This window comes from Canis lupus, chromosome 11 (genome assembly GCF_048164855.1).
Source record: "Canis lupus baileyi chromosome 11, mCanLup2.hap1, whole genome shotgun sequence".
Taxonomy (NCBI): domain Eukaryota; kingdom Metazoa; phylum Chordata; class Mammalia; order Carnivora; family Canidae; genus Canis; species Canis lupus.
In genome coordinates, this window is record NC_132848.1 from 40,033,422 (window position 1) to 40,061,122 (window position 27,701).

General features: G+C 44.6%; 1 protein-coding gene across 4 annotated transcripts in view; it reads left to right on the plus strand.

Moving 5' to 3' along the window:
• Positions 1–27,701, plus strand: part of UXS1 (UDP-glucuronate decarboxylase 1) — a 94,407-nt gene that overhangs the window by 6,406 nt on the left and 60,300 nt on the right. For 2 of the 4 annotated variants that reach the window (XM_072844365.1, XM_072844367.1), the window contains 3 exons: positions 21,293–21,320; positions 22,616–22,679; positions 23,762–23,805. In XM_072844365.1, coding sequence (XP_072700466.1) covers positions 21,293–21,320; positions 22,616–22,679; positions 23,762–23,805 — 136 coding nt within the window. Of the gene's footprint in view, positions 1–21,291; positions 21,321–22,615; positions 22,680–23,761; positions 23,806–27,701 lie in introns of those variants that run through there. The other 2 variants (XM_072844366.1, XM_072844368.1) reach the window with 2 other exon arrangements.

The window sequence follows — 27,701 nt, forward strand, 5'->3', positions numbered from 1 at the left end:
ACTTTTTTTATACTAGTGCTTGTTGATTCGCATCCTGTCACGGTTGTCGCACTCTTCATCATATGCTAGATGCCTGGAAGGGCTGGCTTTATTTTAAAGGTGTCTTTTCCCTGCACACAGTCCTGGGGGCAGTTCTTGGGGGCTTGGAGTATCTTCTTGTCCAGCCAGTGCATTCAGCGTCCATTGGCAGTCCTTGCTTGGATCAGTTTTAACATTGGGAAATCCAAAATGCTGGTTTCTGATCCTATAAGCCCTTCTGTGTTTATTAACGTGTATTCTTCTGGAAAGAACTTGCCTCTCTCATTCATCTCTCACTTTCTGTAGTAGTTTCCTTTGCCTGCTGTAAGTAATTGCCACAAACTAGGTGGCTTTCACATGAGAGAAGGTTATTCTCTCACAATTCAGAGGCCAGAAGTCTGAAATCAATGTGCTTCTGAGGCCACTGTCCCTCTGCAGGCTCCTTTGAGCCTCCAGATGTCTTGGCTTGTGGATGCATCCCTCCATCTGCCTCTGTGGGTGGCCACATTGCCTCCTGTCTGTCACATCTCTGTGTCCTTTATGAGGACACTTGGTCCTAGACTTAGGGCCCAACTGGGTAATCTAGGATTCTCTTTTGGACTCAAGATCCTTAATTACATCCACCAGGAATCCTTTTCTAAGCAAGATCACATTCAGGGTTCCAGGGATTAGGCTGTGGACATATTTTGGAGGTATGTCTCACCTACCCCCACCTCCCTTTAAAAAAAAATCTTTGTGGACTCATAGATTCTCTGCGTCTGTGAGCACTTCCCTGGTCTCCAAATGTTCTGGGCTCTTGTTCTTTCCCTGCCCCAGACCTTGAAGTAGCCATTTCTTGAGGAAGTCCTGCTTCTTTCACTGGGAGACGTTGTTAAGGAATCAGAGCCTGTGCCCTGGTTGTGCACATCGCCATCGAGGTGTCCTTGCTCCCATCTTTTTTAGGGGACAGAGCCAGGAAACATACACACTTTTTCCAATCATGAGTTTATACACATGCACCCAGTTTAAATCCTAACAGGTTTCTTCCTTACCTTCCCCCATTCCATATTGTTGTGTTCTTTTTGCCACTGTGAAAATCTCATTTCTGACATCAGTAAAAAATCGTTAGCTCTCTACTACTGTACAGACAGAATGGTTTGGGAATTACTATGTCAGTACTACTACTGACAACAAACTTCACCGAATTCAAGATTTCTTTGTAGTTCTTTTTTATCCTCAGAAAATATGACCCACTGAGGATGTGCAGTTATTGTGTCCAAAAGCTCCTTGTAATAATTTTTTTTTAATGCCTGATACAAGTCAGACTCATTTCTTGGTAGGTGTCAATTTTCTTCTTTCTGATAAAGTATTTAAACCATATACCTGGTTCAAAAGTCAAAGTACCTAAAAAATTAGCAGCCTTTTGGGGAAATCTGGAGCCTTCCGCACCCTTTCGATATATTTTGTCCATCTTACTGCAAATGTTGGCCTTAGTCTGTGGATGCTTGCCCTTTCTTTGGGTTTTACTCAGCAGGTAGCATCCTGTGCAGACTCCTTGCCTCCCTTCCTGGAGAGCGAGCGTGCTGTGTGTGTGCAAACAGATGCCCCTGTGCTGTTGTACAACTGTAGTACTCCTGTGTGCATGCACCTGTCTCCTACAGAAGGCATTTCAGTGATTTCAGATATGTTGCTGTCACAAGGACCGCCACAACAGGGAAACTTGTGCTCATGTTCCCACCAGGGTCACAAGCAGCTGGTTCCCCTCAGCCTCCCCAGCAGAGCTTTGGGCAAACATTTGCTTTTTCACCAGGCTGAAAAATGGCATCTGTTTTAATTTGCGTTTCTCTTATTGTGAGTGTCATGAAGCATCTTTTGAAATGTTCAAGAGCTATTAATATCTCTTCTTCGGAGAACTGTTGATGGATTTGCTCATTTTTCTGTTGAGTTGCTGGTTCTCTTTTCCACTCATTTTTTATTTCAAATAGACTCCGTAAGTATCATGGGTCTTGAACTCATGACCGGGAGATCAAGAATCACATCTTCCTCTGTCTGAGCCTGCTAGGCACCTCTCTTTTCCACTGCTTTTTAAGAACTTTTTATGTATATGTTAGCTGTCCTGTGTGAAGTGAACGGTGATTACTTTCTCATGCCTGGTATGGTGTGGAGAAAAATATATTTGGTCTCTGTCCCCTATTCTTGGCGCAGGGTCCCCTGGGTAGCCAGGATGGGGCTGGTCATGAGAAGGACCAGCCGTCTGCTTAGAGGGTTGGCACTTTGGCCCCCCATCCACCAATCTTCAGGAAGAAAATGCAGTGCTGGAGGTTGAGCTCTACAGAAACCTGAGCAGTGGGATTTGTTGAGCTCCCCAGTTTTTGAACACAAGGGGTTACTGAGAGAGTGGTATGCCAGAATGCTCATAGAAGCTCCAGGCTCCTCCCTGTACCTTGCCCTGAGAAATGCAAGCAGGGATTGGGAAGGAATGGGAATCCCCTCAAGGCCCAGGGGTTGGTACTTTAGAGGATGGATAGGATTTGGACAGTAGAGTTGAAGGCACAGGTGCCAGCATGACTATGGGCATGGAGGTGACAGGGTGCACAGAGCAGGCCCTTCTGGTGCTTAAAGGCAGCATTTGAAGTCTGCCTCCACATAAACTTTATTCAGTGAGATGCGTAAACTTTTGATCAAAATTCGTGCAGCTGAGAAGGTAGAGATTTTGATGAATATATTTCAGAACACACAAACATTAGGGCAGGGCCAAAGAGAAACAGTTTTGCATTTGAGGCAGCCCATCTAGCCTGGATGTTGCACTCTGCCAGGTGCATCCCCCTGTTTTGTGTAGATGCACTGCCGGGTTTTCGGCCTGGTATGTGGTACTGCTGAGTAGGCCAGGAAGTCAAGAGCCTGGTTGTTGTGACGTCGAAGAGCTTTCATGAGTAGATGTTTAACATGCAGGCCCGGTTGCCAGATTCTCCATGAGTGTTGAATGCACATTAATGCCTGCTTCCCCCTTTTTGTTTTCTTGCTTTATGTTCTGCACATGTTTGGATCTTAGGAGCTCCTGAAGGATACAAGTGGGGAGAATGATTCAGGATTGGCCCTTTTTGGAGAAGGGCGGTTTCACTTGCCTTCATTCAGCTCATTCTGTGCCTTGGGGACAGTCATCTAACCCTGCTGTTTCATTTTTATGCACTTATAACATGGAATGCTGTGTTCTTTTATACTTGGCAGGTAATAGTACTTTTTAAAAACAGCTATGAGGAATTGAAAGAATTTCTTTCAAGAGATAGTAGCTTCAGTTGATGAGCCACCTGGAAGAACAGATGTTTCCAGGTGTGAGTGTGAGAAAGTGACCTCTGGGGAGGGATTGTCCTCACGGAGGAAGGGCAGTGACAGTGGACAAACAGGTGCACCCTGGAGGTGGGGCAAGGTGTTCTTTCCCTCCCTTTGATTCAGAAGGGCAAGGAGTGAATTTCAAGGGAATAATCCATGAATTTCTTTGAGTTTTTAGTTAAGCTTTCTATTTTTCTAACCAAAAGAAACTAGTGCCTTTATAGCAGCACCAGCAAACAGTTGAATCCTTTTATTGTATCTTTTTCAGAGTCTAAACATCTTGGAAAATGAAAACAATTTTGTTAGGGTAGTGAGACCTTGGAATTTTATTCTTAGTATCTTTGAACATTTTTATACTCTTTCTGAAAACAAATATGCTGTTTCTAAATTAGAATTCAGTTGACATATGTAATATAAGTGATCTGAGTTTCGTTTATTTATCTATTTATTTATTTTTAAAGGTCTTATTTATTTCATTTCGGGAGGGAGTGCTCACTTAGGGGTGGGAGGGGCAGAGGGAGAGGCTGGAGAGAGAATCCCAAGTTGACTCTCCACTGAGTGGGGAGCCTGACATGGGGCTCGATCTCACAACTCTGAGATCATGACCTGAGCCCAAACCAGGAGTCCCGATGTTTAACCGACTAAGCTACCCAGGCACCCCTCTTTATTTATTTTTGAAGGGTGAGCAGACAGCCGTCTTATATCAGCAACAGAAGATTGAAGGGGTAGGATGGCTCCATTGGAATCAAGTGAAAGAATCACATTAATCTGATGCTCTCAGGGGCCAGTGACAGGCCTTGTAGAAATGGTTACTAGCCGTGAATGATAAGGGCCATAAATGGTGGTTCTCCTTGTAACTTGCATGCAGCCAAATCAGGATCTTAGATCTCGTCTGCCTCTTAGGTTTTTTTTTTTTTTTCTTAATTTTTTATTTTTTTAAAAGAATTCTATTCTGATTCTTTGCTCTCCTTAGTCCCAATACACCTTAATTATTTAAAAGACATAATTTCTATCCTAGGCTCTCAAAGCAATGAAAAGCCCCCTCTCCCTGCCTCTGCCACTGATGCAGGTGCTGAAATTCAGGTTGAGGAGTGACTGACTTTGATAATGCTACTGTCTTGCAATGAGGCATGGGAGGAGGATAATCTCCCCATTTTGTAGATGGGGAAACTGAGGCAGAGAATGGTTATGTGACCTGCCCTGGCTCTTAATCTGGTACTCCATGGTGGTGTGGAGAGACCCAAAGGAACCCGAAGGCTGCACCTACCTCATTTCGTAGCTTCTGTGTTGACTTTTAGTGACATTTGTCCTGAAAGAACGTTTCACTTCGAAGCAGTCCCAACGAGGTACCTCCAAGGTGGAGGGAGCAGGAAAGTATTTTAGGGGACCCCACTCCTGGCATTGCCCTTGTCTTAGTGGCTGGTTGACTGGCTTCTGGTTCTCCCCTTTGACCCTGCTGTGCAAAACCCCTTTTTCTTTATGACTCTAACCTGGCTGGTGAGCATGGTGGGCCCAGGTGGCTACTGGGCAGCTTGTCTGCCCTGGAGCTCTTCAGCCTCGATGCCCTTGCTTGGGTAGTTGGAAGGCAGGTCCTTCTGTCCTAGCAGCAATGTCCTGTCCAGGCCAGGTGCTGAGTTGGCAATGCTTGCAGCCCTTCTGAGCCAGAGTGGCAAGTCTTGTACCTGCACCTGCCTGGCTCACCTGCCCAATCCCCCACTACTGAGCACCTGAGGCCTTCTGAGCCTCTAGGGCACCTGTCCCCCATGTGCTCCAAACACTTCCCCCACCCCACACACCTGCCACTCACTCTTACCCTTCCCCCTTCCCATACTCCCACCTCACTATATTAGTCCTGGTACTCCCCTCACTGTCTGCTCACTTCCCTCTTCCTCTCTGCCCCCCCCCCATTCTAACCGCTTTGTCTAAGGAACACCTCCTCACTATCCTCCTATCCCCTTATCTCCTTTCCTGCTTTCCTCCCCACTCCCCCATCCAGTCCCTCCTACTCCCATCTCTTTCCCTCCCTCCCTCCCTGCTCTCACCCGTGCAACACCCCCCCCCCCCACACACACACCCTGGTCTGGCTCCCCACATATGTACCTTTTATCTTGTTCTCCGGGACTGTGCCATCCCTGACAAAGGCTGTGGACAGAAGCCTGGCATTTTCCAGCCTGTTAGGGTGACGTGCGGACACAGCCGTTGGACAGCCACCCCAGCAATGGAAAACCAGCGCACTCATCTCAAGCACACCTGGCTGCAGTCTTGGTGATGCCCGTGGGCACTGTGCTGGGAGATGTCCCTCCTCAATCCCTCGTGTACCTTTTTTCCCTCTCCACCCTTTCAAATACAAAATGAAAAGGCCAACTTAAAAGCATCATCAAGATTTTTAAAGTTCCCATTTAAAACTAAATAATTTGTAAATAGGAAAATAGTGTACTCAGTGTGGAAAAACTAGAGAATGAAATACAAAAATAAAATCCTAGTTCTCACAGTTTTAGCATATTAAACTGCCTTCCCATACAGAAATAGTGATGTCTCTTCATTTTTAATGAGGGCTTTCTTTTTATAGTAAAGTTTTATAATTTCTTTTATACAGGTTTTATATTTGTGAAGTTTATCAGGTTTCTCTGTAGCATTCTGATCCAGTAGCAAATACGTTATTAACAAAGCAACTTTTTTTTTTTTTCAAAGCAACTTTTAACATCAGGCTGCAAAGTTACCCCCAAAACAGTATTCAGTTTTAAAAATATTTCTCCTTTGTGCTTTGCACGAATCCTTATATCTACACATATTCTCTTTCTGTCTTGCTCTTACTCATAGTGTTCTACTTTCCAAAAAAGGTTACTACACCTTTGTGTGTTACGTCATATCTTCACATTCTGGATTTGGTCATACGATGGCTCCTTTCTTCATTTATTATTTTTTTAATTTTTATTTATTTATGATAGTCACAGAGAGAGAGAGAGAGGCAGAGACACAGGCAGAGGGAGAAGCAGGCTCCATGCACCGGGAGCCCGACGTGGGATTCGAACCCGGGTCTCCAGGATCGCGCCCTGGGCCAAAGACAGGCGCTAAACCGCTGCGCCACCCAGGGATCCCCCTTTCTTCATTTAGAAGTTGTGCTGTGCAGTCTGAATTTTCCTTTTCTTCCTACCTACTTTAAAAAAAATTCTTTTTTCTGCTGTTCTTTGCCTTCAGCATTCTGAAAATAGATTTATCAGCATTTACTCTCAGAACTTCATCAGTGGTGTCCATTGGAATTTAGTTGAAAAAGGAAGCGCATGTACAGAGCTGTTGCCCTGTCAGTTTTCAGCAGATTCATCATCCACTAGGCAGCAGATGTTTATTGAGTGGCCTGCTCTGTGCTGGGACTGGAAATGTGTGCTTTCTCCTGACTTCTGTTTCCACCAGGAAGTGGGAAGTGATTGGTCAGAAGGGAAGAGCATGGACGGAGTCTATTTCAGAGTGAATCCAAGGGAAGTGAAGTCCCTGCTTGTGCTGTAAGCTTCCTGGGCTGTATGTAACCCAGGTGGTAGAGGTGGTACAGGCGATGCTTTAATCCCTGCAGCCTGAGGCGGGGCTGGGCTGGGCTGGACAGGATTCGCCCTTTGTTGCTCTCCTTTTTCTTTAATGAATGTTTCTTCTTGTCAGAAAACTAAGAAGATGCCTTTATTTGGTAGCCTCGGGGGACGTCTATTTTCATTTTCTACTGCCGCACTTGCTTAGGTTGGGCCTACTGTCTCTTTAAGTGGGTGAAAAAAAGCGAAAAAAATAATGTGGCAACTTCTATTCTTGCTAGGTATACATCTATGCCTATATACGCCTATATACATCTGTTGGTATCTGTGAAGTTGCAGGAGAGGAGAAGGGGAGAAGGAGAGTCCACTTCTTGTCACTTCTGTCTCTTATGATTTGAAGAATCTCATGTTTGCCTTCTGGGGTGGTCTGGCATTTTTCTATCTTTTTTGTACCTGTTTCTCTAAACTTGATACTACTGTCTAGTACAGATTAAGCAGCTTTTGAATGTTTAATTAAATAGTAGTACTGTGCAGTAGAACTTGAGAATATGTTTGAGTGGAACATGCTTACAGATGTATTGGTGTCCTGTTGTGAAAATGCAAAAGTGATTTTCTCAGGTGAAGATTTGGAGACGGAATGCATCTTAATTCCAGCTGCAAGAAACAGACACACATAGACGTTATGACATAGGGTAAATAGCTTGGTAGCTTTCTGTTGGTAGATGGTTGCCTCTCAGTACTGCCTTAAATTGAAGAACCTGGAGGAAACCAAGCTTTGTGGTTAGGAGTAAGTTACAGTTTGCATACTAAGGTGCAGAGGGCATTCATATCTTTTATGTGTTTTGGTACTGAGTTTTACATCACAGTTTTAACAGTTTAACAATATGGAAGCATTTGGAAGATGCCTTTCCCTCTTCTTCCTCCTTCCAGCTAACCCTGTTTCCCTTCCTGTCAGTCACTGGTTGACATTTTAGTATATATGAATGAGTCTGTATGGTTTCCTCTGCATTATGAATTCATGAAATATATTTAGGTACTTTTAAAATGTGAATGGTTTTATACCACGGATTTTTCTGTGATTTGCATTTGTACTTAATATATGGAGAAGAATGGTAGATGTATATCATGGGTTGTCCTCACTTAAAGGAAGATTTTGCGTGGCCGAGGCTTTCTTTTTTTTTTTTTTTTTTTTTAAGATTTTATTTATTTATTCATGAGAGACACAGAGGCAGAGACACAGGCAGAGGAAGAAGCAGGCTCCCTGTGGGGAGCAGGATGTGGGACTCAATCCTGAGACCCTGGGATCACGCCCTGAGAAGGCAGATGCTCAACCACTGAGCCACCCAGGCATCCCTCAATGGGAGAGCTCTTTTCCTTCAAATTTGTTCTTAGAGCCTTTTTGAATAAAAGTGACACCTATTAAGGATAACTCAATGTTTTAGAATTTTAAACCTTTACCTGAAAGACTGTTTTGGGTTTTCAAGGTCAGTGTGTGGAATTTCTGTTGGAATTTTCATTCTGCATAGTGTTTATGTTGCAGAGTAAATACATGGGATAGAAAGAACAGAAGATCTTGACCTTGACCTCAGAGATCTAGTTGGGGAGGGGCAGACAGAAGCAGGTATAAGGCTCTGCAGTGGTGTGAAGGGTCAGAGAGGGCATCTGAGGGATGAGAAGGCACATGTAGGGCTTGGAAAGACCATAGAACAGAGCCACCTGGCCCAGAGAGGTGGAGGGGTAGGGAAGGCCTCTGTGAAAAGGTGAAGAACGGGGCAGGATTTGAAGTCAGCAAGTGCAGTGCACTCTGACATGGGGGTTCAGTGTTTGAACATGGGGGAGGGGAGCATGAGAGAGGGCAGTGAGTCATGGGAGGTGAGGCTGGAGGGGGCTGCAGAGGGGTACTTGGGCATCCTGCCCAGGAGCATAGGAGGAGCCCTGGGATTGGCTTCTGCTTGGAGAGGGGACTCCTCCTAGGCCTCGAGCATGGGGTGCCAGGGGGGAGCACTGGACAACCTTTGGGGAGAAAGTCAGATGCCGTGATTATGCCAGGGCTTTGTGGTACAGAGTGACAGTGACACGGAGTCTCTGTCCTTAGGTGTGCCGAGTCAAGCTCATGGGGACCGGGTCCTAAGCAAGCTTTATCTCAGCAGCATCTTGCTTTCTATCAGAGATGAGAACATCTATGATAAGGTGCTGATTACTTCATAGTTGGGAAGCACAAATACAATGTAAGAATCGCCCAGTCAGGGATCCCTGGGTGGCGCAGTGGTTTGGCACCTGCCTTTGGCCCAGGGCGCGATCCTGGAGACCGGGGATCGAATCCCACATCGGGCTCCTGGTGCATGGAGCCTGCTTCTTCCTCTGTCTGTGTCTCTGCCTCTCTCTCCGTGTGTGACTATCATAAATAAAAAAAAAAAAAAAAAAAAAAAAAAAAAGAATCGCCCAGTCAGTGGGGTAGGAAGGCTGGGGAAGATTGCTTGTTGTATTCAGAACTGCACTGAGGGATCCCTGGGTGGCGCAGCGGTTTAGCGCCTGCCTTTGGCCCAGGGCGCGATCCTGGAGACCCGGGATCGAATCCCACGTCGGGCTCCCGGTGCATGGAGCCTGCTTCTCCCTCTGCCTGTGTCTCTGCCTCTCTCTCTCTCTCTCTCTCTCTCACTGTGTGCCTATCATAAATAAAATTAAAAAAAAAAAAAAAAAGAACTGCACTGACCTGCTGGGACAGTTGATGGAGGTGTGGGGGCCAGGGTGCTGGGGATGAGGGCATCTTGCAGGGCTGGCATTAGGCATTAGGGTGGGGGACGATGTGTCCTTGGAACCCTTCACATGGGGGCAGTGGAAGAAATTCTGGAATATAAATATATACACACACTTTCTACCTCAGCCTTTACAATGTGTATATCCATATATATGGGGAACTGGGGTGCATGCTCAGGGGTTTCGATCACTGTAGCCGGCAGTCAGGATGGTTTGGTGAGCTTGGAAATCTTGAGCAGGAACATGGCAAAGCCAGCAGCTTTCAAGGCGGGACACCTGGTGCCTGCCAGGTGAGTGAGTGAATGAGAGTGCTCCATGAAGGTGGAGGAAATGGGAGGGCAGAGGGGGAGGGTTTCTGGTCCTGGTGGTGCAGTGGCCAGAGCCCAGGGTTGGAGTAGGGCATGAAGCAAAGGGTCGGGCCTCGTCAGAGCTGGCCTGGGAAGGGAGGGTGGGCACATCTAGAAGTGTGGAGGGAGTGTCCGCAGGTGGCTTACTTGGACATTGTTGAACTCTTGTCCTCTTAACAAAACACGGGGTGTCCTAGGAGGATTTGAGCATGGCAGAGCAACAGAGGTTGGCGGTTTCCTGCAGTCTCGGATTGTAGGTGAATCGGCGTCACCCAAGGGCCTCATTGAAACCTGAGGATAGGGATCCCTGGGTGGCACAGCGGTTTGGCGCCTGCCTTTGGCCCAGGGCGTGATCCTGGAGATGAATCCCACGTCGGGCTCCCAGTGCATGGAGCCTGCTTCTCCCTCTGCCTATGTCTCTGCCTCTCTCTCTCTGTATGACTATCATAAATAAATTAATTAATTAATTAAAAAAAAAAAAAAGAAACCTGAGGATTTGTGCCTCACCCAGAGGCCTCATTAAAACCTGAGGACTCGTGCCTACCTGGAGTTTCTGATTTAGGCGACCTCGGCAGGCAAGAGGATCTGCATTCCTGACAAGGTCCCCGTGACGCTCCTGCCACCGCTCCCGGGACACACTTTGTGGAGCTCTGTTTTAAATAACCTTTTGTCCTGTGTGTGGATCAGAGGGTCCCTGTGGAAGAGAGTTTGTCTTATCCAGGCTTTTAAACCAGAGTGGTGGAGTTCCTTGACAAGATGGTTGAGTAAATGGTTTTGGATTCTGGGTTTTTCTCACTTAGCAGTTTGGGGGATTTTAATAGGTCACCGTGTGCTTTGTAAGCCATGAAGCTGCCATGCCTGGAATGGACAGAAGCAACTTTGTCCTCTTCAGACCTAAAAAACTGTATTTCAGACTTGCTTTTTGTGAGTTGTAGAAATTAAAATAATGCAGAAGGTATAAAGACGTCTTACCCCAAGTCTCTCAGATTTCTTCTGTGAAGGCACTTTCATGTTTTTTAAGCATGTATATAGTTTTTAAAAGGAAAAAATTGATTCTATTAAATTTCTGTTCTAAATATCAGCAGTTTTACATGTAATAAAGATTCTTAAAAAAAAAAAAAAAGATTCTTTGGAGGACCATATGTCTGCTGCAAAGCCCATAGTTTCTTGCTTTTTTAACCACTTTGTAAAAAAAAAAAAAAAAAAAAAGGAACATCTTGGGACAAAATTTTTTTTCCCATGGGAATGGCAGTACATTTTATTAGATAAGCCTATGAGAATGTGTGAGTCACTTAAAGTGTTTTATAGCTGAAGTTTGGGACCTGCCAGCGGGGATGGCAGGGAACACAGGGCAGGGCCTAGAAAGTGCTGCTGTCCTTTCTGCTTCTGGAGCTTGCCTGCCTCTGCAGCTTAGCCCAGAGTGGGACTACTGTCACAGGGAGATCTCAAGCAGGTGCCCTCCGTTTGGCTTGTGACGCTTGCTTGTTACTGGTGTCTGCTCAGCCACCCCAACCCTGGAAGGGTTTCATGACCTTTTCCTTGGACAGTTTTCATCATGTCTAACTGCCTAGGACAGTCAGGGGCCTGGCTGGCTGCAGGGTGCATAGTTTTGGGCTAGGCTCCTTCAGGTTAGGCAGGAGGCAAAGATCCCTGTTCGGTGACTGCTGCCCTTTGATATATGATGCTGCCTGACCTTGAACACCTAATTCTTTCAGCGGGAACCAGAGACTGAATCTCCCTCCTTCAACACATCTCCCTTTCTTATTTGAAGAATTAAAAACAAGAGTAGCTCTTAATTTGGACCTTCTGCTCCACTGAAACAACTCTTTTAAAGCTTTTCTCATTACAACAGTAGTGTATTTAAAAAAAAAAAAAAAGTAGGGACATCTGGGTGGTGCATGAAGATAAGCATCCCACTTTGGTTTCGACTCAGGTTGTGATCTCAGTGTCTTGTGGGATTGAGCCCAGAGTCAGGCTTGGGACTTTCTCCCTCTGCCACTCCTGCTCATGCTCTCTCCCTCTCTCTCTCTCGTCAAATAAATAAAATCTTTAAAAAAATAATGTATATTTTTGCCTTCTTTGAAAAACATTTTAGTCTAGCTGCTTCAAAGTTTACCTGAGGGCAGGCAAATATTTGCCATGTTCTGGTACGAAGATTGTTGAGGTTCATTTGCGCTAAGCAAGGGTGCATCTTTCCTTGGCACGTTTACTAGTCAGTTCAGGTGAAGGCAGGCAGCCTGGGTGGGGGGAGGAAGGGTTTCTCCAGGTTGCAGTCTCCATCCAGGCTTTCTACCAAGGTCTGTGCAGAGGTGTGCTTTGGGCACAGGGAAGAGTGCATATGCACTTGGTAGGGAGTGCGTCGGATGGGGAGGACTTAAGGCCTGCCTCCTCTCTAGGTTAAAGGGCTGGGGACACAGACATACTTATCTGTTTTGATTCAGCTTATGTTTTTGCTGCTTAACCCACTACTTCAAAATTTAGGGGTATGAAATAGCAACCATTTTATTTTGTTTACGAGTTCATTGGGTCAGGAATTTGAAATGAAACAGAAATATCTCAGACATCTGTTTCATGATGTCTGGGACTTCAGTTAGGCTGGAAAATTTACTTCCTGGGGGTTTCTTTGCTGGCACATCTGGCCCCTGAGGATGGGCTCTGCTAGGACTGACTGTTAGCACCTGCACAGTACCTGGCTGTGACCTGTAGAGCCAAGGAGTGGTCAGACCTCGTCCACAGCGGCCCAGGCCCCTCAGAGCAAGTATGCTAGCAAACTCGAGGGAATAGCACTCTGTCACCAGCTCCAAAGCCACATGGCATCACTGCCAGCCTCCCCTGTAGTGGAGATGGTCACATGAGTCCACACTGATCCCACTTCCTGGCAGGAGGCATGTCAAAGAATTTGGGGACAGGTTTTATAGTGCCACCAGGGAGGCACTGTGTGAAAAACACAATGACACCATACATCTCTGCAGTGAGGACTTGGCACAAAGTGAGTCATAGCTTAGACGAGGCGTTCTGTTGTAGTTAACACGCTCAGAAAACCTGGAGAAGAACAGTAAACAGAGTCACAGCAGAACGCGTGCGTCAGTGTTGCTGTGCTTTAGCGTTGCTGGAACTTACTCTGCCAGTAATACTCCTTTTAAATGAGCTCCAGGTGCCCAGTCTTTGTACGGGGTTCCTGATCTGAATGCTTCTCTGAATTGAAGTGTTCTTGACCTGAGCAAGTGGGGATTGGAATTGCTGTTCACTCTTTCAAGACAGGGAGCATCTGCAGCATGCATAGAGGCTTTGCTGTCCCCAGAAGGGTTTTATGACCTCAGTGTTCCTCAGTTTTAGGTGGAGCACCTGCCACACATGGGGCTTAGAGGTTAGGGGATTGGCTTAGAGGCCAAGTTTAGGAACAAAACCAAGATGCCTTTTCCCATTGGAGTTGGGGGTGACTCTGGGGCTTTGGAACGAGGCCTTGCACTTGTAGTGTTGGTGGAGTATGGGGGGGGGGGTGACTGGTCGTGTGACCTTGAGCAAATCCCACAAGACTACTCTTGGATCTGGTCTTCAGCTGTGAAATGGAGGTGATTGCACAACCTGGTGACTAGAAACTGAGTGGAGCTAAGAAGGCCAATATGCAGGAACCAGCGGCAGTGGTACTGGCATCGTTGTGCTTACTGCTCACATGCCTTGTCCTTGTCACATGATTCCCCATGGCCTGGCTGGATGCAACAGTCAGTGCCATGTTCCATTGAACCTCTGACATGTTTGCCTCAAGTAGGTGCCCTACCCACACCTCTAGCTGGTGCTGGCCTTCCTGGCTCCGAGGCTCTGCTTCTACTTGCCTAGTAGACATCTTCAGCCTGGATCACGACAGGTTGCCTCTGAGGGAGTGTGTGCTAATCTCAGACCATTATCCCCTCCCCTCACTGCCTTCCCTCCACCTCTGGTGTTCTCATCTCCTAAGAACACCCATTCTCCACCCCATCCTGGTACACTGCCCATGCTCTTCTGTCCTCTGCATTCTTGACCCATCTGTCCCTCACACCCCTGCTTCCTGTTAGGCCAGAACACAGCTGCCCTGAGCCACACTCTGACTGATGATTGTTGGTTGTCCACTCCCCAGGAGCCCTGCTGTCTTGGAACGAATGCTAGGAAGAGGAACTGTTGGTGCTCATATTGGGTGCAGCAACAGAATCCCCATGGGGGGCTTGTTAAGGAAACCTTCTTGGTCCATCTGGGCCTATCCCTTCATCCTTCCCTCCCTGGGATATTTCTGCTAGCATTGGCCTCCCCACCCTTCTCCTCTGAGTACATCATCACAGGCCAGGAGACACCCCCTGCGTATGTGAAGCCTGCACCCCCCTCTCCCCAGGTCCGTGACCTGCTGCCTCCTCTCTGCTCCCCAGGCCTGGTCAAATGCAGCCTTTACTTCTCTGATATGTATTACATATAGGTGGCTTTTGGCAGTTCTGCCTGTAAGGACAAGACTTCCTGCACTAGGATGGCACCTAGTCATTCTGGTATCCCTTAGAGAAGGAATTGATAAGCAACTGTGGCCCATGAGCCAAATCCAGCCCACCCTTGAGCTAAGAAAGTTTTAACAATTTTTACATGGTTGAAAGAAAGTCAAGAAAGAAATGCTGCTTCATAACACATGAAATTCAAATTTCTATATCTTTGAATGAAGTGGCATGGGAGTGCGGTCACACTTTTAGAATTATCTATGACTCTGTTCCCACTTCAGTGGCGATGTTGAGTAGTGGCTCTAGAGATCTTATGGCCAACAAAGCCTAAAGTATTTACTCTTTGCCCATTACAGAAAAAGTTTGCTGACTCCTGCCTTAGAGCCGTGATTCACAGTCATTTGAGAGAGCGTTTTATTCATGCATTGATTCTTTCAGCAAATACTGAGTGACCACTGAATATTGTGTGGAAGTATCTCAACGTCATAGAGAACAGCCATGAACAAAATAGTCTTTGCTGTGTTGGGGCTTCCATTTTCTTGGCTGGAAACATACAAGCAGAGATAGATAGATAGATAGATATGTGGATATAGTATGTGGTGGTAAGTGGTGTGAAGCAAAAGAAAGCAGGTTGAGTGTGGGTAGGGAGGAAAGAGGGTGTGTGTGTGGGAGCATTATTAGGGATAGATTGGTCAGGAAGACCTCATTGAGCTGATACCTGAATGAATTGGAGGGAGGCAGATAAAGCGGTATTTGGGTAAAGAGTAAGCATGAAGAGTCTGAGGCAAGTTGGAAAAATCACCAGGGACCGGAGTGCCTTGAGCCTGGACCGTGTGACCCGGCAGGTGGGCAACAGGTGAGATGTGGCTGTGGCCTGCCACCAGATCCCTTAGGATGCAGACTCTCCCCCTTCCCCAGGGGGCACAGTCACCTGGGTCACTTGAAAAATGCCATACCCAGGCTCCTCTGCAGAGATCCTGATTCGGGAGGTCTGAAGTGTAGACCTTGTAGGGCCTCCCAGCCTCTGAGATGCCCAGATTTTATCCCTTTGGAACTGGAGAAGGCAGACCCAGTGTACTCTCCCACAGCCCCCCTGCCAATTCCTAGTCATTGTTAGGTCCTGGAGAAACTTCAGTCTAATGGGCACCATGGAGTTAGGAGCTTTTGTTGCAAGACCTCCTAAAGTGCTTGGCTCCTAGCAGGGGCTCAAAATATAAAAGTTTGTGTTTTTAAAAAGAGACCTGCATTTATGTTGGTGACTGTCCTCTCCTACTAGACTTCATGGGCTTGCTGTTTCTCCTACTGCCCGGTCTTGGAAGGACTGTTCATGATGTGGGTCAGTTTCCCATTGTCTCAGGAGTGGCGGGCACTCCACCTGTTCCTGCCTGAGCGGGCTCAAGCTGTTTCCCCTTGGGGCTCCAGGTGGACCCCTACTGCTTCTTGTTATCTGAGCCTCGCCACCGGTGGACCCCTACTGCTTCTTGTCATCTGAGCCTCGCCACCTTCTCTGGCCCACCTCTCTTGGGGTCCTCCCTGGCCATCATGTTAGTGGATGAGCAACGAAAGGATTTTGGCAAACATCGAAGACAGAAGGCAAATCCTGCATGGGATCTCCATGCAGTCACACTTTCTAATATCAGCAAGCTGAGTTGGTGAGCTCTTGGCCTCCTGGTTTGTAGGATGCCTGGTTGTCAGTGCTTGCCTACAGGCACACCGAGTATACTGTGTGTGATAGAATTGTGTGCCCGTCGGGCTGGGAAGTGCTTTCCCTAACTCACACTTCTTCCTATGACTTAGGATAAAAAAAGTACATGTACTTTCTAGGTAAAAATGGTGGTCAGAATGCCCAACAAAAACATGCTAAAACACAGTGCAGCCTTTTAGAATATACAGGTGTGAAACAGAAATGGTAGTTTTGTTTGATTCAGTATCATAATAATAATTAAAATAGGGTAATTTTAGGTAATTTAGGTAAAGGGCTTTCTGGGGACGAATCTGCATCTTCTGTGCAGCCTGGTATTCAAGGACACATAATCTGTCCCCATTTGAAAACATTAGAAAACCAATGGTCCCCTGAAATGTCAAGCTTTTATGGAGGATTTTTGAAAGCTTTGTATGTGTGGTTTTGTATGGACTTTCAAGGTTTTCCCCCCTAGACTTACTGAAAGTCATCAGGAATCTGATGGAGACCCACAGGTTCCAGGTTGAGAAATTATGTTCTACAAGGATTTGTCTCTAGTGCTGTCTGATTAATATTTAAGTAATCACATTAGACTAATAGAAACTACAACGGTGTTGAATGAGCATTTTAATATGTTCTTTGTTGGAGAAGGACACTCATTTTTAATCATACCCTTAAAAAAATCACTCAATTTTTTTGTCCTAAATGAAAATTTCTGTGTGATAGATTTTCCTGGAACAGAGTTTCCTGGCATAGCATGAAGTCTAGATACAGACAGAGAATTGTGAAAGCAGTGTGCCTCATTTTGCGTGTCAATATTTTTAAAATAAAAATCAGAATAAATTAAGATATCTTGAACGCTGTGTAAGGGAATTTGGTTTTAAGTTCTTTGTCAGTGATGGTGAATGATTATCTTTTTTTTTTAAGTACTTCTCTTAATACCGAGTCCTTGTATAGCACATAATTGACTTCATTTAGTTCCATTTAGTACAGGTGTCTGTAGAGCACAGCTCTTAGTAATTCCCAACGACCCCCTTGTAACACTGTAAGGTGAGTCAGATTCACTTAAGCAGTTGCAAAATTCTAAAAGCAGTGTTAATTTTTAATAATGTTGAACTTGTAAACTCTGTGCTCTACAAGGTTGCAGGCCAGTCAACACAGAACACTGGGAGCAGGGCTCCATAATCGTTGGGAATTGCTTGTGTTTTCCCCCTTGGAATGAGTCTGCAGTAATTCAGGAAGTTCTCCTGCCTGCTGTTTGGTCTGTGCTGGGTACCAGTCCTTTTTGTTCTCCAAAGCAAAGCAGACCGAGCCTTTGAGAGTTTAGAAGGAGGCCAGAAACTCGACATAAAAACATCTTCAAGATTAATTGGTCATAACACTTCTGAAGAGAAAAAAGTACAGGATACGCACAGGATAAAAGTAATAAAGTGAACACGTTCTTCGACCTCCTTCTTTCAACTAATTTTTGGGTGGCTGGCCTACATGTGTTGGGAGCTGCAGATGTGAATCAGAAACCCCTCATCTTGCAGGGAGACTCCCCTGTAAACTGCCAATGAAGAAGTGTTGTAGTGAGTGCTGTGACAACACAGGGCTCCTAAGGTTCCCCTGGGGCAGGCAGGGTGGTGGGGAAGGCTTTCCCAGGAATGTAATGCTTAGGTGAGGTATCTACACTTCTGGCCAAGGAGAGCACTGGAGATGGAGCTGCTTCAGGAACGGTGGAGGCTGCAAGGGGGTGGAGGGTTGGTGGTACTGGATGGGGAGCCTACATAGAGGTCTGTTTGATGAGGAGGGGAGATGGGGTTCATGAAGCTATGGGGTGTGGTGGTGAACTGGAAGAGCAAGATGAGTTTGCAAGTGCAGGGAGCCAATCAAAGAAGTCTGACCCACAAGAATAGTTTCGGGCTTTAACCGTGTATGGCCATTATTACCTGTTTATAAAAGGTGGCAATGATGTGGCCCTAGGCCTCATTCCCTGGGGCAGATCCCAGGGCCTCCCCTGCTTCCCAGGGGAGTGACGCTTGCCCAGAGGACCAGTTGGAAAGGGGAGAGCACGCAGAGCCCTGGTGTTTATACTTCAAGGAGGCAGAAGACATCCAGAGAAGGGGGGCAGCCTTACATGCCCTCAGATGGTCTAAGGGGTGATAGAAGGATTGAGAAACATCTCTGAGACAGGCATTTCATTCATTCATTCATTCATTCATTCATTCATTTTATTTATTTAAGAATTTTTTTATTCATGAGAGAGACACACAGAGAGAGAGGCAGAGACACAGGCAGAGGGAGAAGCAGGCTCCATGCAGGGAGCCCGACGTGGGACTCGATCCCGGGGCTCCAGGATCACACCCAGGCTGCAGGCGGCACTAAACCGCTGCGCCACTGGGGCTGCCCGAGACTGGCATTTTAAACTGACTTAAGAAAAGACTAAAAAGGAACTAAATACAATGGAATGATTTGAAAAGGTTGTCAGAAGGCATTATGTACCCTGAAGGCACCTTCAGGAATGGATAGCTACCCTCCTGAGCTTCCATAGCCAGAGAGGGAGAACTTCCTGGTGTGTTTTAACAGAACCCTGAAGCCAAGAACAGACGCTCTGTTTATTTGAGGTACACAGTGAAGTGGGGCCTATGGGGCTTGGCACCTGCTGGTTTGCCCACAGTGCCAGCTGTCTGAGCTGAGCACCAACCCACGTGTCCCCAGGTTGTCTTGGGGGGGCATGGAGTTCAACAAGGGTTTAAAAATCTTTCCCTCCTTTTTAAAAAGCAAGATAAAAACAAAGAAGGAAAAATAAACAATTATGTCGCCATTTAAACAGTATTGTGGCATCTTCGGACAGTCTTCCGATTCTGTGTGGTTCTTAGTAGCAGAAGTCCTACTACATATATATTTTCTCATCTGGAATTGTCATAACTGCATTACCATGTTACAGCATATTTTCATAACCGTATTTTTTAACAAAATTGACATGTAACATTATATACAATATTAGCAAGATATAATTGACATGTGTTATAAATAGTATTATGTTAATAATATATAATGCTACATTTTAGCTTATATAAGTTAATAGTTAATATCTCCCTATATACTGCTGTATAAATACATGGTATATGTTACATAAGTCTAATTACCATCCCTCGCCACACAGTTAGACATTATGTATGCGTGTGATGAGAACTTTGACGATTTGCTCTTAGCAACTTTCAAATAAGCAAATACACTGTTGTTAGCTGTAGTTACCATGCTGTACATTATATCTCCAGGACTTATTTATTTTAACCACCTTCACCCACTCACCTCTGGCAACCTCTAATCAGTTCTCTGTATTTCTAAACTTGGTTTTTTTTTTGTTTTTTTCTGTTTTAACATTCCACAGATAAGGGAGATAGATCATAGAGTGTTTATCTTTCTCTATCGACTTATTTCACATAGCATAATGTCTTTGAGGTCCATCCATGTTACCCAAGTCGCAGGATTTCCTTCTTTTCATAGCGGAATAATATTCCATTCATCTCTCTCTCTTTTTTTTTTTCTCCAATTCATCTCTTGACAGACACTTGGGTTGTCTGTGTCTTGGCTGTTGACAGTCATGCTGCACTGAACATGGGAAGCAGATACCTTTTCAAATCAGTGTTTTTGTTTCCTTCAGATAAGCATCAGAAATGGAATTGCTGGATCCTGTGGCATTTCTGTCTTTAATTTTTGAGGAACTTCTGACTGTTTTACATAGTGGCTGCCCCAGCCTAAGTTCCTGCCAGCAGTGCACGAGGCTTCCCTTTTCTCTACGTCCTTGCCAACGCTTGTTAGTTCTTGTCTGCTTGATAATAGTCATCATGGTATTTAATGGCTTTATGATTTAATTGAATGACTATCATAATTTATATATATATTCCCCACTTGTAGGATATTTTGGCTTATTCGCCCCCCCCCCTTTTTTTATTGTAAGTAAAGCCATGATTTGTAAAGACAGCTTTCCTGTATGCATGTATGTGTATATGTGTGTGTATGTGTATGTGTATGTGTGTGGATTATCCTGAGGATAATACTCAAAAGTAAGCTCACATGGTCTAAAGGTATAAACGTTTAAAAAATTTTTTCGTGAATAAAGAACATAGTGTGGACTTATTTTAATTTCTCCCATTTCTTGCTTATTTGCCACTTTTCAGTTATTTTATTACTATATTGTGTATCAGTTGCTTACTACTCCATTTGGAGAGGAATGTGCTTGTATGGAATCAGCGATATGTGGTTTTGGAAACTGAGTCCTAGTCAGTAAACATTTGTTAAACCCCTACTAAGTACCTGATGCTGACAATAAGAAGATGCCTGGGAAAAGATCCTAACCTGAAGGCCTTCCCAGGCTCACAGAATCACTGTCTCCAGGTTGGGGGTGGGGAGGAGGGTTTTGCATTTGCTCTGTCATCTTTTTCTAGTTCTTAAGAGCATCTGGCCCTTAGGAGGTATTGAGTATTTGGGGAATGACTACAGAAGGGCCTAATAGGAATGAGTACAAATAAGAGAGACATTCATTCACGGGAAGGGTTTCTTTCTCTGTCTGGTAACTTCATGTGGCGGCACATGGCCTGGTATTATGTTTTTACAGTCATCCATGGCAAAACTTCACTGTTGCAGCTGGGCTGGTTATGCACATTTATTGAGCACCAGCTGTGTACACATGATAACCCCCCCTCCGGTGTCTATAATCAAAGAAGCAGGCCAGCAGACAAGAAACTGGATTATAAGAGAGATGTGGGAAGTGCTGAGAAAGCATTTGGGCGTCCAGGTGAAGTTAAGCCACAGAGTCAGGCCGTTGTCTAACCTCTCTGGGTTTTGGTTTCATAGACATTTAAAGGAAAAGACTGGACTGAGCCCTAGGATCTCTTTCAGGCATGCAGTTCTTTGATGCTTGTGACTGGCTCTTCCTCAAAGGTTGGGGACATACTGTTTATTGAAACACAAGCACAGCTGAACTGCAGACCTCCAAAAGAGGTATTCCAAAATTAAAGAGATGTATAGGATCCTCTTTTCACTTATTTTTTAGTAGGACTTAATACTTCACAAGTATGCATTCTGTTGTCTTCATGAGCTGTAATTTAGATTTTGTAGAGTACTTGAAAATATTGGTTGAATATTAAAATTGTATTATTTGGAATCCTTGAATGTCTTGAAGTTAAATATTGACCTCTTTTTCTCTTCTTTCCCTTCCAGCCGTTTGGGGCAACTTCGTTAATATGAGGTAACTGTTTTTAATAACTTGAATACTGTGGTTTGGGTTTATAGACATATTTCAGTTATTACATATATACTGTAGATGGTATGGGTTAACTGGAGGATTTTAAAAATGAAACTGAGGGTTTGGTTTTTTTTTCCTCCTCTCCATTCACACATCTAAGCTTGTGTTTTTTCTTATGGATTTTCTCAAGGAATACAGGTGATTTTACTATTTATTCAGGTAAAGCCCATCTTTACTGGCTGATTCTTCTGCATTGCCCACTGCAGGGTCCCTTCCCTCCTTTTGTACACAGGAAGGGGTTGACCCTAGCTTTTAACTGGCTAAAATGTGTTTGTGTTTCTGGGTGGCTTGAACAAACACATGGTGGGGGCATGCCTGTCCAAAGCCTTTTGAGAAGGGGGCTGTCTTAAGGAAACCGTGGCTGGCCCCTGGCCTGGGAGCAGACCACTGAGTCCTGAGGCCACCTGTTTATCTCAAATTCCGAACAAGGAGCCTTCTGGCCTGCATGTGCATTATTTGTGCTTTGTGATAAATGTAACAGGGACACCCAGAAGAGTAACATCCTGTGTTGATATTCTAGAAAAAAAAACCTTAATAAGCATTCATTATAATAACAAATTTGGCGCTGTTAGAACAGTTTTGCATTTAAAGACAAATTCGTTACACTTTTTATTTCTTGGTAGTGAAAATAAAAGAGCAGCCATCACAGTTGTGGTGCTTGCTGTGAGCTTGGAAGTTGAGTGTCCCTGCACTAGGCTACTAGGGTAAAGGGTTGCTGTGCTCTCACCAGGCTTTTCATATTGAGTAGGTTTTGCAAGGCCAGTGGGGCGGTGTTGATCGGACTCCTACCACCAGGGCGTGTCTCCTGACAAAGACTTCTGTGTGTGGCTAGGAGGGGTGCTCAGATCCCATTTAAAGGAACTCTGTTTTTTCACCTGGAAAAGCTCCATTTTGCATCAAATTCCCAGGAAAGCCCAGCAGAGAAACTTGGACTCCTATAGACACACTTCCTGCCTCTAATTTAAAATCCCATGTTGAGTGTAACATGAAAATGAGATTATTTTAGTGGAATAGAAATAACTCTTACAAGGTAGAAGTGAGCCTGTGAGGTGAACTTGAGATTTCCCCTCCATTATCTTCCATTTCTCTGGTGCACCCCTTTCTGGAGGAAATTAGAACCTGGGACTGATGTTTGGGAAGGGGAGCAGAGATGGTCTGCAGCCTTTGGTTTGTGCTGTCATTTGTTCAGAAATAAATCTTGAGGTCATCAAGCCTCTCAATGGATCTCAGTTTCGCAGCTTTCTACTCAACAGGTCTATCCAGGAAAATGGTGAACTCAAGATCGAGAGCAAGATTGAGGAGGTTAGTTACTTTCCCATATTTTGCTCCTATTTTTTTGTTAAGGTTTGTGAATTTCGGTTCCTTTGTTTGTGGGGATATCTTTATTGTGGCAGGCTGATGCTAACCCCTGATTTTGAAAACCGCCCTTCAGAAAGGACTCCCTTTTCTATCTGTTTCCCTGTGGATGCACCTCTGTGTCAGTAGTTGTCCATTCTATCAAGGTGTGATGTACTAAATTCTACCTCTGAGGCAGAATGGATATAAAAGTTTGTCTGACTTTTCAAGTGACCTTCCCAGAATTTCTTAGAGAAGGGGAAGTGAGGACCTTTACTCTAGGGATGGAGGCAAGTGCCAGCATCCACTCGCCCCAGCAGATGCTGGAAGGCAAATCTGCTCAACTCAGACACTGGGACTCGTCCACATGCACAGGTGGGGAACCGCTCACCTGCTAACTGAGAGCTTGCTCCTCTGGTTGATTATATACCTTCTACTTCAAAAGAATTGCTTATGTTTTTAGTCAAATAATTGTAGATACAGGTATACTAGTGCACAGTGGGCCATGGGAGGAGATGGGGAGTCAGTCATTTTGATCTGAAGCCAAATGTTGTAGTTGATGGGGATGGCCTTGGATTGCTCTTGTCCTTCCATTGTTGCTCCTGGTGTTAACACAGGAAAGGGGTCAGCCTGCCCTCAGTCCATGTGCTGAGCAGGTGACAGGACGTGGAGATGATGTGCAGAAACAAGAGGCTAAGCTCTGTGGCAGCATTTCGGGGATTCTTTCATTCCTGAAAAGAAGAGGGTGGTGTTGGTCTGCCTACTTCTGTGAGCCTCAACCACTTTGCGTGTAGTAAGGAAATTAAGAGGTTAATTTTCCCAGAGACTTAAGTATCCTTGGAGAAAGAGCTCCAGCATGCAGTTTAGCATCTCAATTCTTCACTTGTGATTTGATTCGCCTGGTATAACTGAATATCAGACTGGAAGTGGATAGTAGAAGAAATGAAAATCTGTTTTGCATAATGTCATGCCTGTGTAGAACCTCAGAGGGTGGAAGTGGTGGAGGACTGTCTTGGCTGCAGAACTGATTTAGGTTATTTTTGTTTTAGATCGTTGAACCACTAAGAGAGAAAATCAGAGATTTGGAAAAAAGGTATGTGCACTTTTGGTTTTTTGGTTTTTTTTGAAAAATGCTTCTATCTTACGACTTTAGAAGGTCAGTATCTAATATAAATTTATTCCAACTGTGTAATTAATTCATTTTTAAAATTAATTCTATAGTATGAAAGATATCAGGCACTTCCAACACAGGAACTTTTTTATAAGAAGGTAGATATATACTGTCAAATTTGGATATAGTGTTTTACAACCTTTTTTTTTCCTTTTGTTGTTATGAACTATTTCTGATGAAAGCTATGAATTCTTCCTAGAAAAAAACTTATTTCTTAATTTTAATAAAGTTACTTTTTTCAGGAGTCTTCCTGAAGCCCAGCCACACAGATCCTACATTAAAAGTCCTTCCTCTGTTATCTTCTGTCAGTTTGATTTCTACAAACAATAATGATCTCAACAAATGTCCACATACATTTTTTTTAACTCCTCTTTGAATATGACACTCAAATAGGCCAAACATTAAAGGAAGAGAAGATACAGGTGTGTGGAAACCTTCCTTTTCCAAACCCTGTGAATTTCTCCATTCCTGCAAATTCGTGGCATACAGGTTGAGGCGAAGCCTTACCTTCTTTCAAGTTATGCAGGGTGGTGAGGTGGTTTCTGGCATATACTGATTGGGCTGAGAGAATTCCAGAACAAGAAAATAAAGCTGGAGGGCCTGAAACCTAGTATTGTATGTAAAACTCTGAGAAATTAGGGTCAGTTATTTGTTTGTCACCAGGCATCAGGAAGGTTCCAAAATGGAGTCCAAGTAAAGTGGCTGGGAGGGAAGAATTGTATAATAGGGTGGGAACTTACTTGAATCAGATCCCAAGGCAAGTTGCTCCTCACCTTTTGCTCTGGCGTTCCCGCCGGCCCTCTACCTGCCCTGTGTAGCTCTGCCGCACCCACATTCTCTCTCTCTCTCTCAAACAGTTGAGCTCTGGGCGCTGGAACTTTTCCCTTGAGTTAATCTGGAAAGCTGGGTATCCAGAGTGACAGTTGAGTCTTTAGAAGCTTGAAAAAGAAAAGTCAAAACATTCGTTCAAGTTTACATGAATGTTCAAGTTTACATGAATGTTTTTCTTTTGTTTTTTGTCTTTTCTTGGGACGAGTTTGGATGTTGTACATCGGCATTGTGTGAGCCTTTTGTCAAGCCCAGATTAAAAAGGAAGAAATGGAGAGCAGATTTTTCTTTGATTTTGGTGTTTTCAGTAAATAATTTAGTCAAAGAGAAATAAGGGTGGAGAAGAGCCATCAAACAAAATGTGTTCATTCATTTTCTTCTTATCCTCTACTGATGGCTTATTTGCAGTGAGGCAAACTGTTAATGTCAACTCTCACTGGACTAAAAGTTATTTTTTAACAGATCAAGTTAAGTGGCATAAATTTGTCATTTGTACTTTACATTTTTCTCACTGTGATCTGGGCTGAAATTAATACTGCTTGTAACGTTTCATTGGGTGGGAGCCAGAAATTCTGCCTTTGGTAAGACAGGAATAATTTGAAAGATTTTAATGGAAACTTAAAAAAAAAAAAATATATATATATATATATATATATATATATATATATGTTTATGGTAAGAATAACTCATCAGGTTTTTTTTTTTTTTAAAGATTTTATTTATTCATGAGAGACACAGAGAGAGAAAGAGAGAGAGGCAGAGACACAGGCAGAGGGAGAAGCAGGCTGCATGCAGGGAGCCTGATGTTGGGCTTGATACCGGGTTTCCAGGATCACGCCCTGGGCTGAAGGTGGCGCTAGACCGCTGAGCCCCCGGGCTGCCCCATCAGGTTTTATATTTCCCCCCCACAAAAAAAATTACCCACCACTGATATTTTTTTAGAGAGGAATATTTGTGAAAAGTGAATTAGTTAGATAACTTCCCTAAAACAATGGTTTATATAGGCGATCTCTTGATCTCTTGATACAGGAGAGTTTTATGATTCCTTTTGATACTTTGTTGATGTTCTTTGTGCTTTTTAAATTGGAAAGTAAAGCACAAGTGTGAATATAATCTTAAGGAATGTACCAGCGACTCATTCTTGTCAAACTGTGAGAGTTACCTTTAAGATAAATACAGAGGTTAAGTGTTTTCTACTTAGGACTGCTTTACTAGTTACTCATCCTAAAATGGTTTTGGTCTCCAGGTTGGTGAGTAAGTCAGGCGACAGATGAACCCGGGGTTGTTGTGTTAGCTAGAAAGTCAAGTAGAGACATGACTGTGGTAGAAATTGATGGAGCTCTGTCTGGTTTTATTTTTCCTGACTGATTTGTGTGATAAGAATGATCAAATAACCATCTTGACGTGAACAAGATACGGATGTAACTGGACCATGTTGTCTTGATGTGCTTGTCACTTGGGGGTAAAGTGACCCCCAGGAAATAGGAATAAAACATTTTGAAAGGTAAGGATTATATGTATGTGAGGAAAGAAATGGGGGTAATGCCATTCTAGAAGCCTGAATAAATGGGTTATGTTTTTTCTCCTCTTTACCACACCCCCCATTTCTTAACAGTTTGCCATTTGTTTGATTGCATTTCAGTATCTTTAAATGTTCTGTAAATAGATAGAAAGTAGTGATAAGAATTTAAATTCTTAGTAAAATTGCTTCTTACTGGCTACCTTAACAAATAGGAGGGTTAGAGTCTGGAATGGTGTAAAATAGTTATTAAAGGATTAATTGGTGGGGGGGTAAGAAAAAATCCATTATTCAGTTCCTGCTTCATTCACCTCCCTTGCTTCTCTCTCTCACACTCAGAAATGCAGAATGCAGGCTTCACGTGGGCAGGACCTTGTCTTTCTACGTTGTTTGCTTCTGTGTTCCCAGCGTGTGGCACAGAATAGGTGCCCAATAAAAAGTTGCCGAATAAATATATGGATGAGCCAGGATGCTGCTGCATAGGGTTTTGACCTACTTTAGGCCTTTAAAGAAGCTGATATCTCTCCCTTGCCCACTTTGCCTAATGCTAGGAAAGCGCAGGAGGGAAGGGCTGAGTGGCATGCTGAAGGAGTGGCCCAGCGAGCACCATGTCAGAGTTACCTCACAAAGTCCCCTTGGTGTTATCTCAGTGTCACTTCATACGTCTGCTCACGCAGTCCCTTCAGAGTCACATCACACAATCACCTCAATGTCCCCTCACACAGTCACCTCAGCGTCACTTCACACAGTCCCCTCAGTCACCTCACATAGTCCCGTCAAAGTCCTGTCACACATTCCACTCACATAGTCGCCTCAGTGTCCCACACAGTCACCTCAGTGACACCTCACACAGTCCCCTCATGCAGTCATGTCAGCATCACCTCATACAGTTCCCTCAGAGTCACCTCATACAGTCCCTTCAGTCACTTCACACAGTCCCTCATGCAGTCACATTAAGTTCCCTCACATAGTCTCCTCACGCAGTTCCCTCAGAGTCACCTCATACAGTCCCCTCAGTCACTTCACACAGTCCCCTCATGCAGTCCCCTCAGTCACCTCACAGTCCCCTTACGCAGTCACTTCAGTGTCACCTCAGTCTCCTCACACAGTCGCCTCAGTGTCCTCTCACAGTTCCCTCAGTCACTTCACACAGTCCCCTCATGCAGTCCCCTCAGAGTCACCTCACACAGTCCCTCAGTCACTTCACACAGTCCCCTCATGCAGTCACCTCAGAGTCATACCTCAGTCACTTCACACAGTCCCTTCACACAGTCACCTCAGCATCACCTCACACAGTCCCCTCACACAGTTGCCTCAGTGTCACCTCACACAGTCCCCTCAGTCACCTCACACAGTCCCTCACACAGTCACCTCATACAATCCCCTCACATAGTCTGCTCATGCAGTCCCCTTAGTCACCTCACACAGTCCCCTCACGCAGTCACCTCATACAGTCCCCTCACACAGTCAC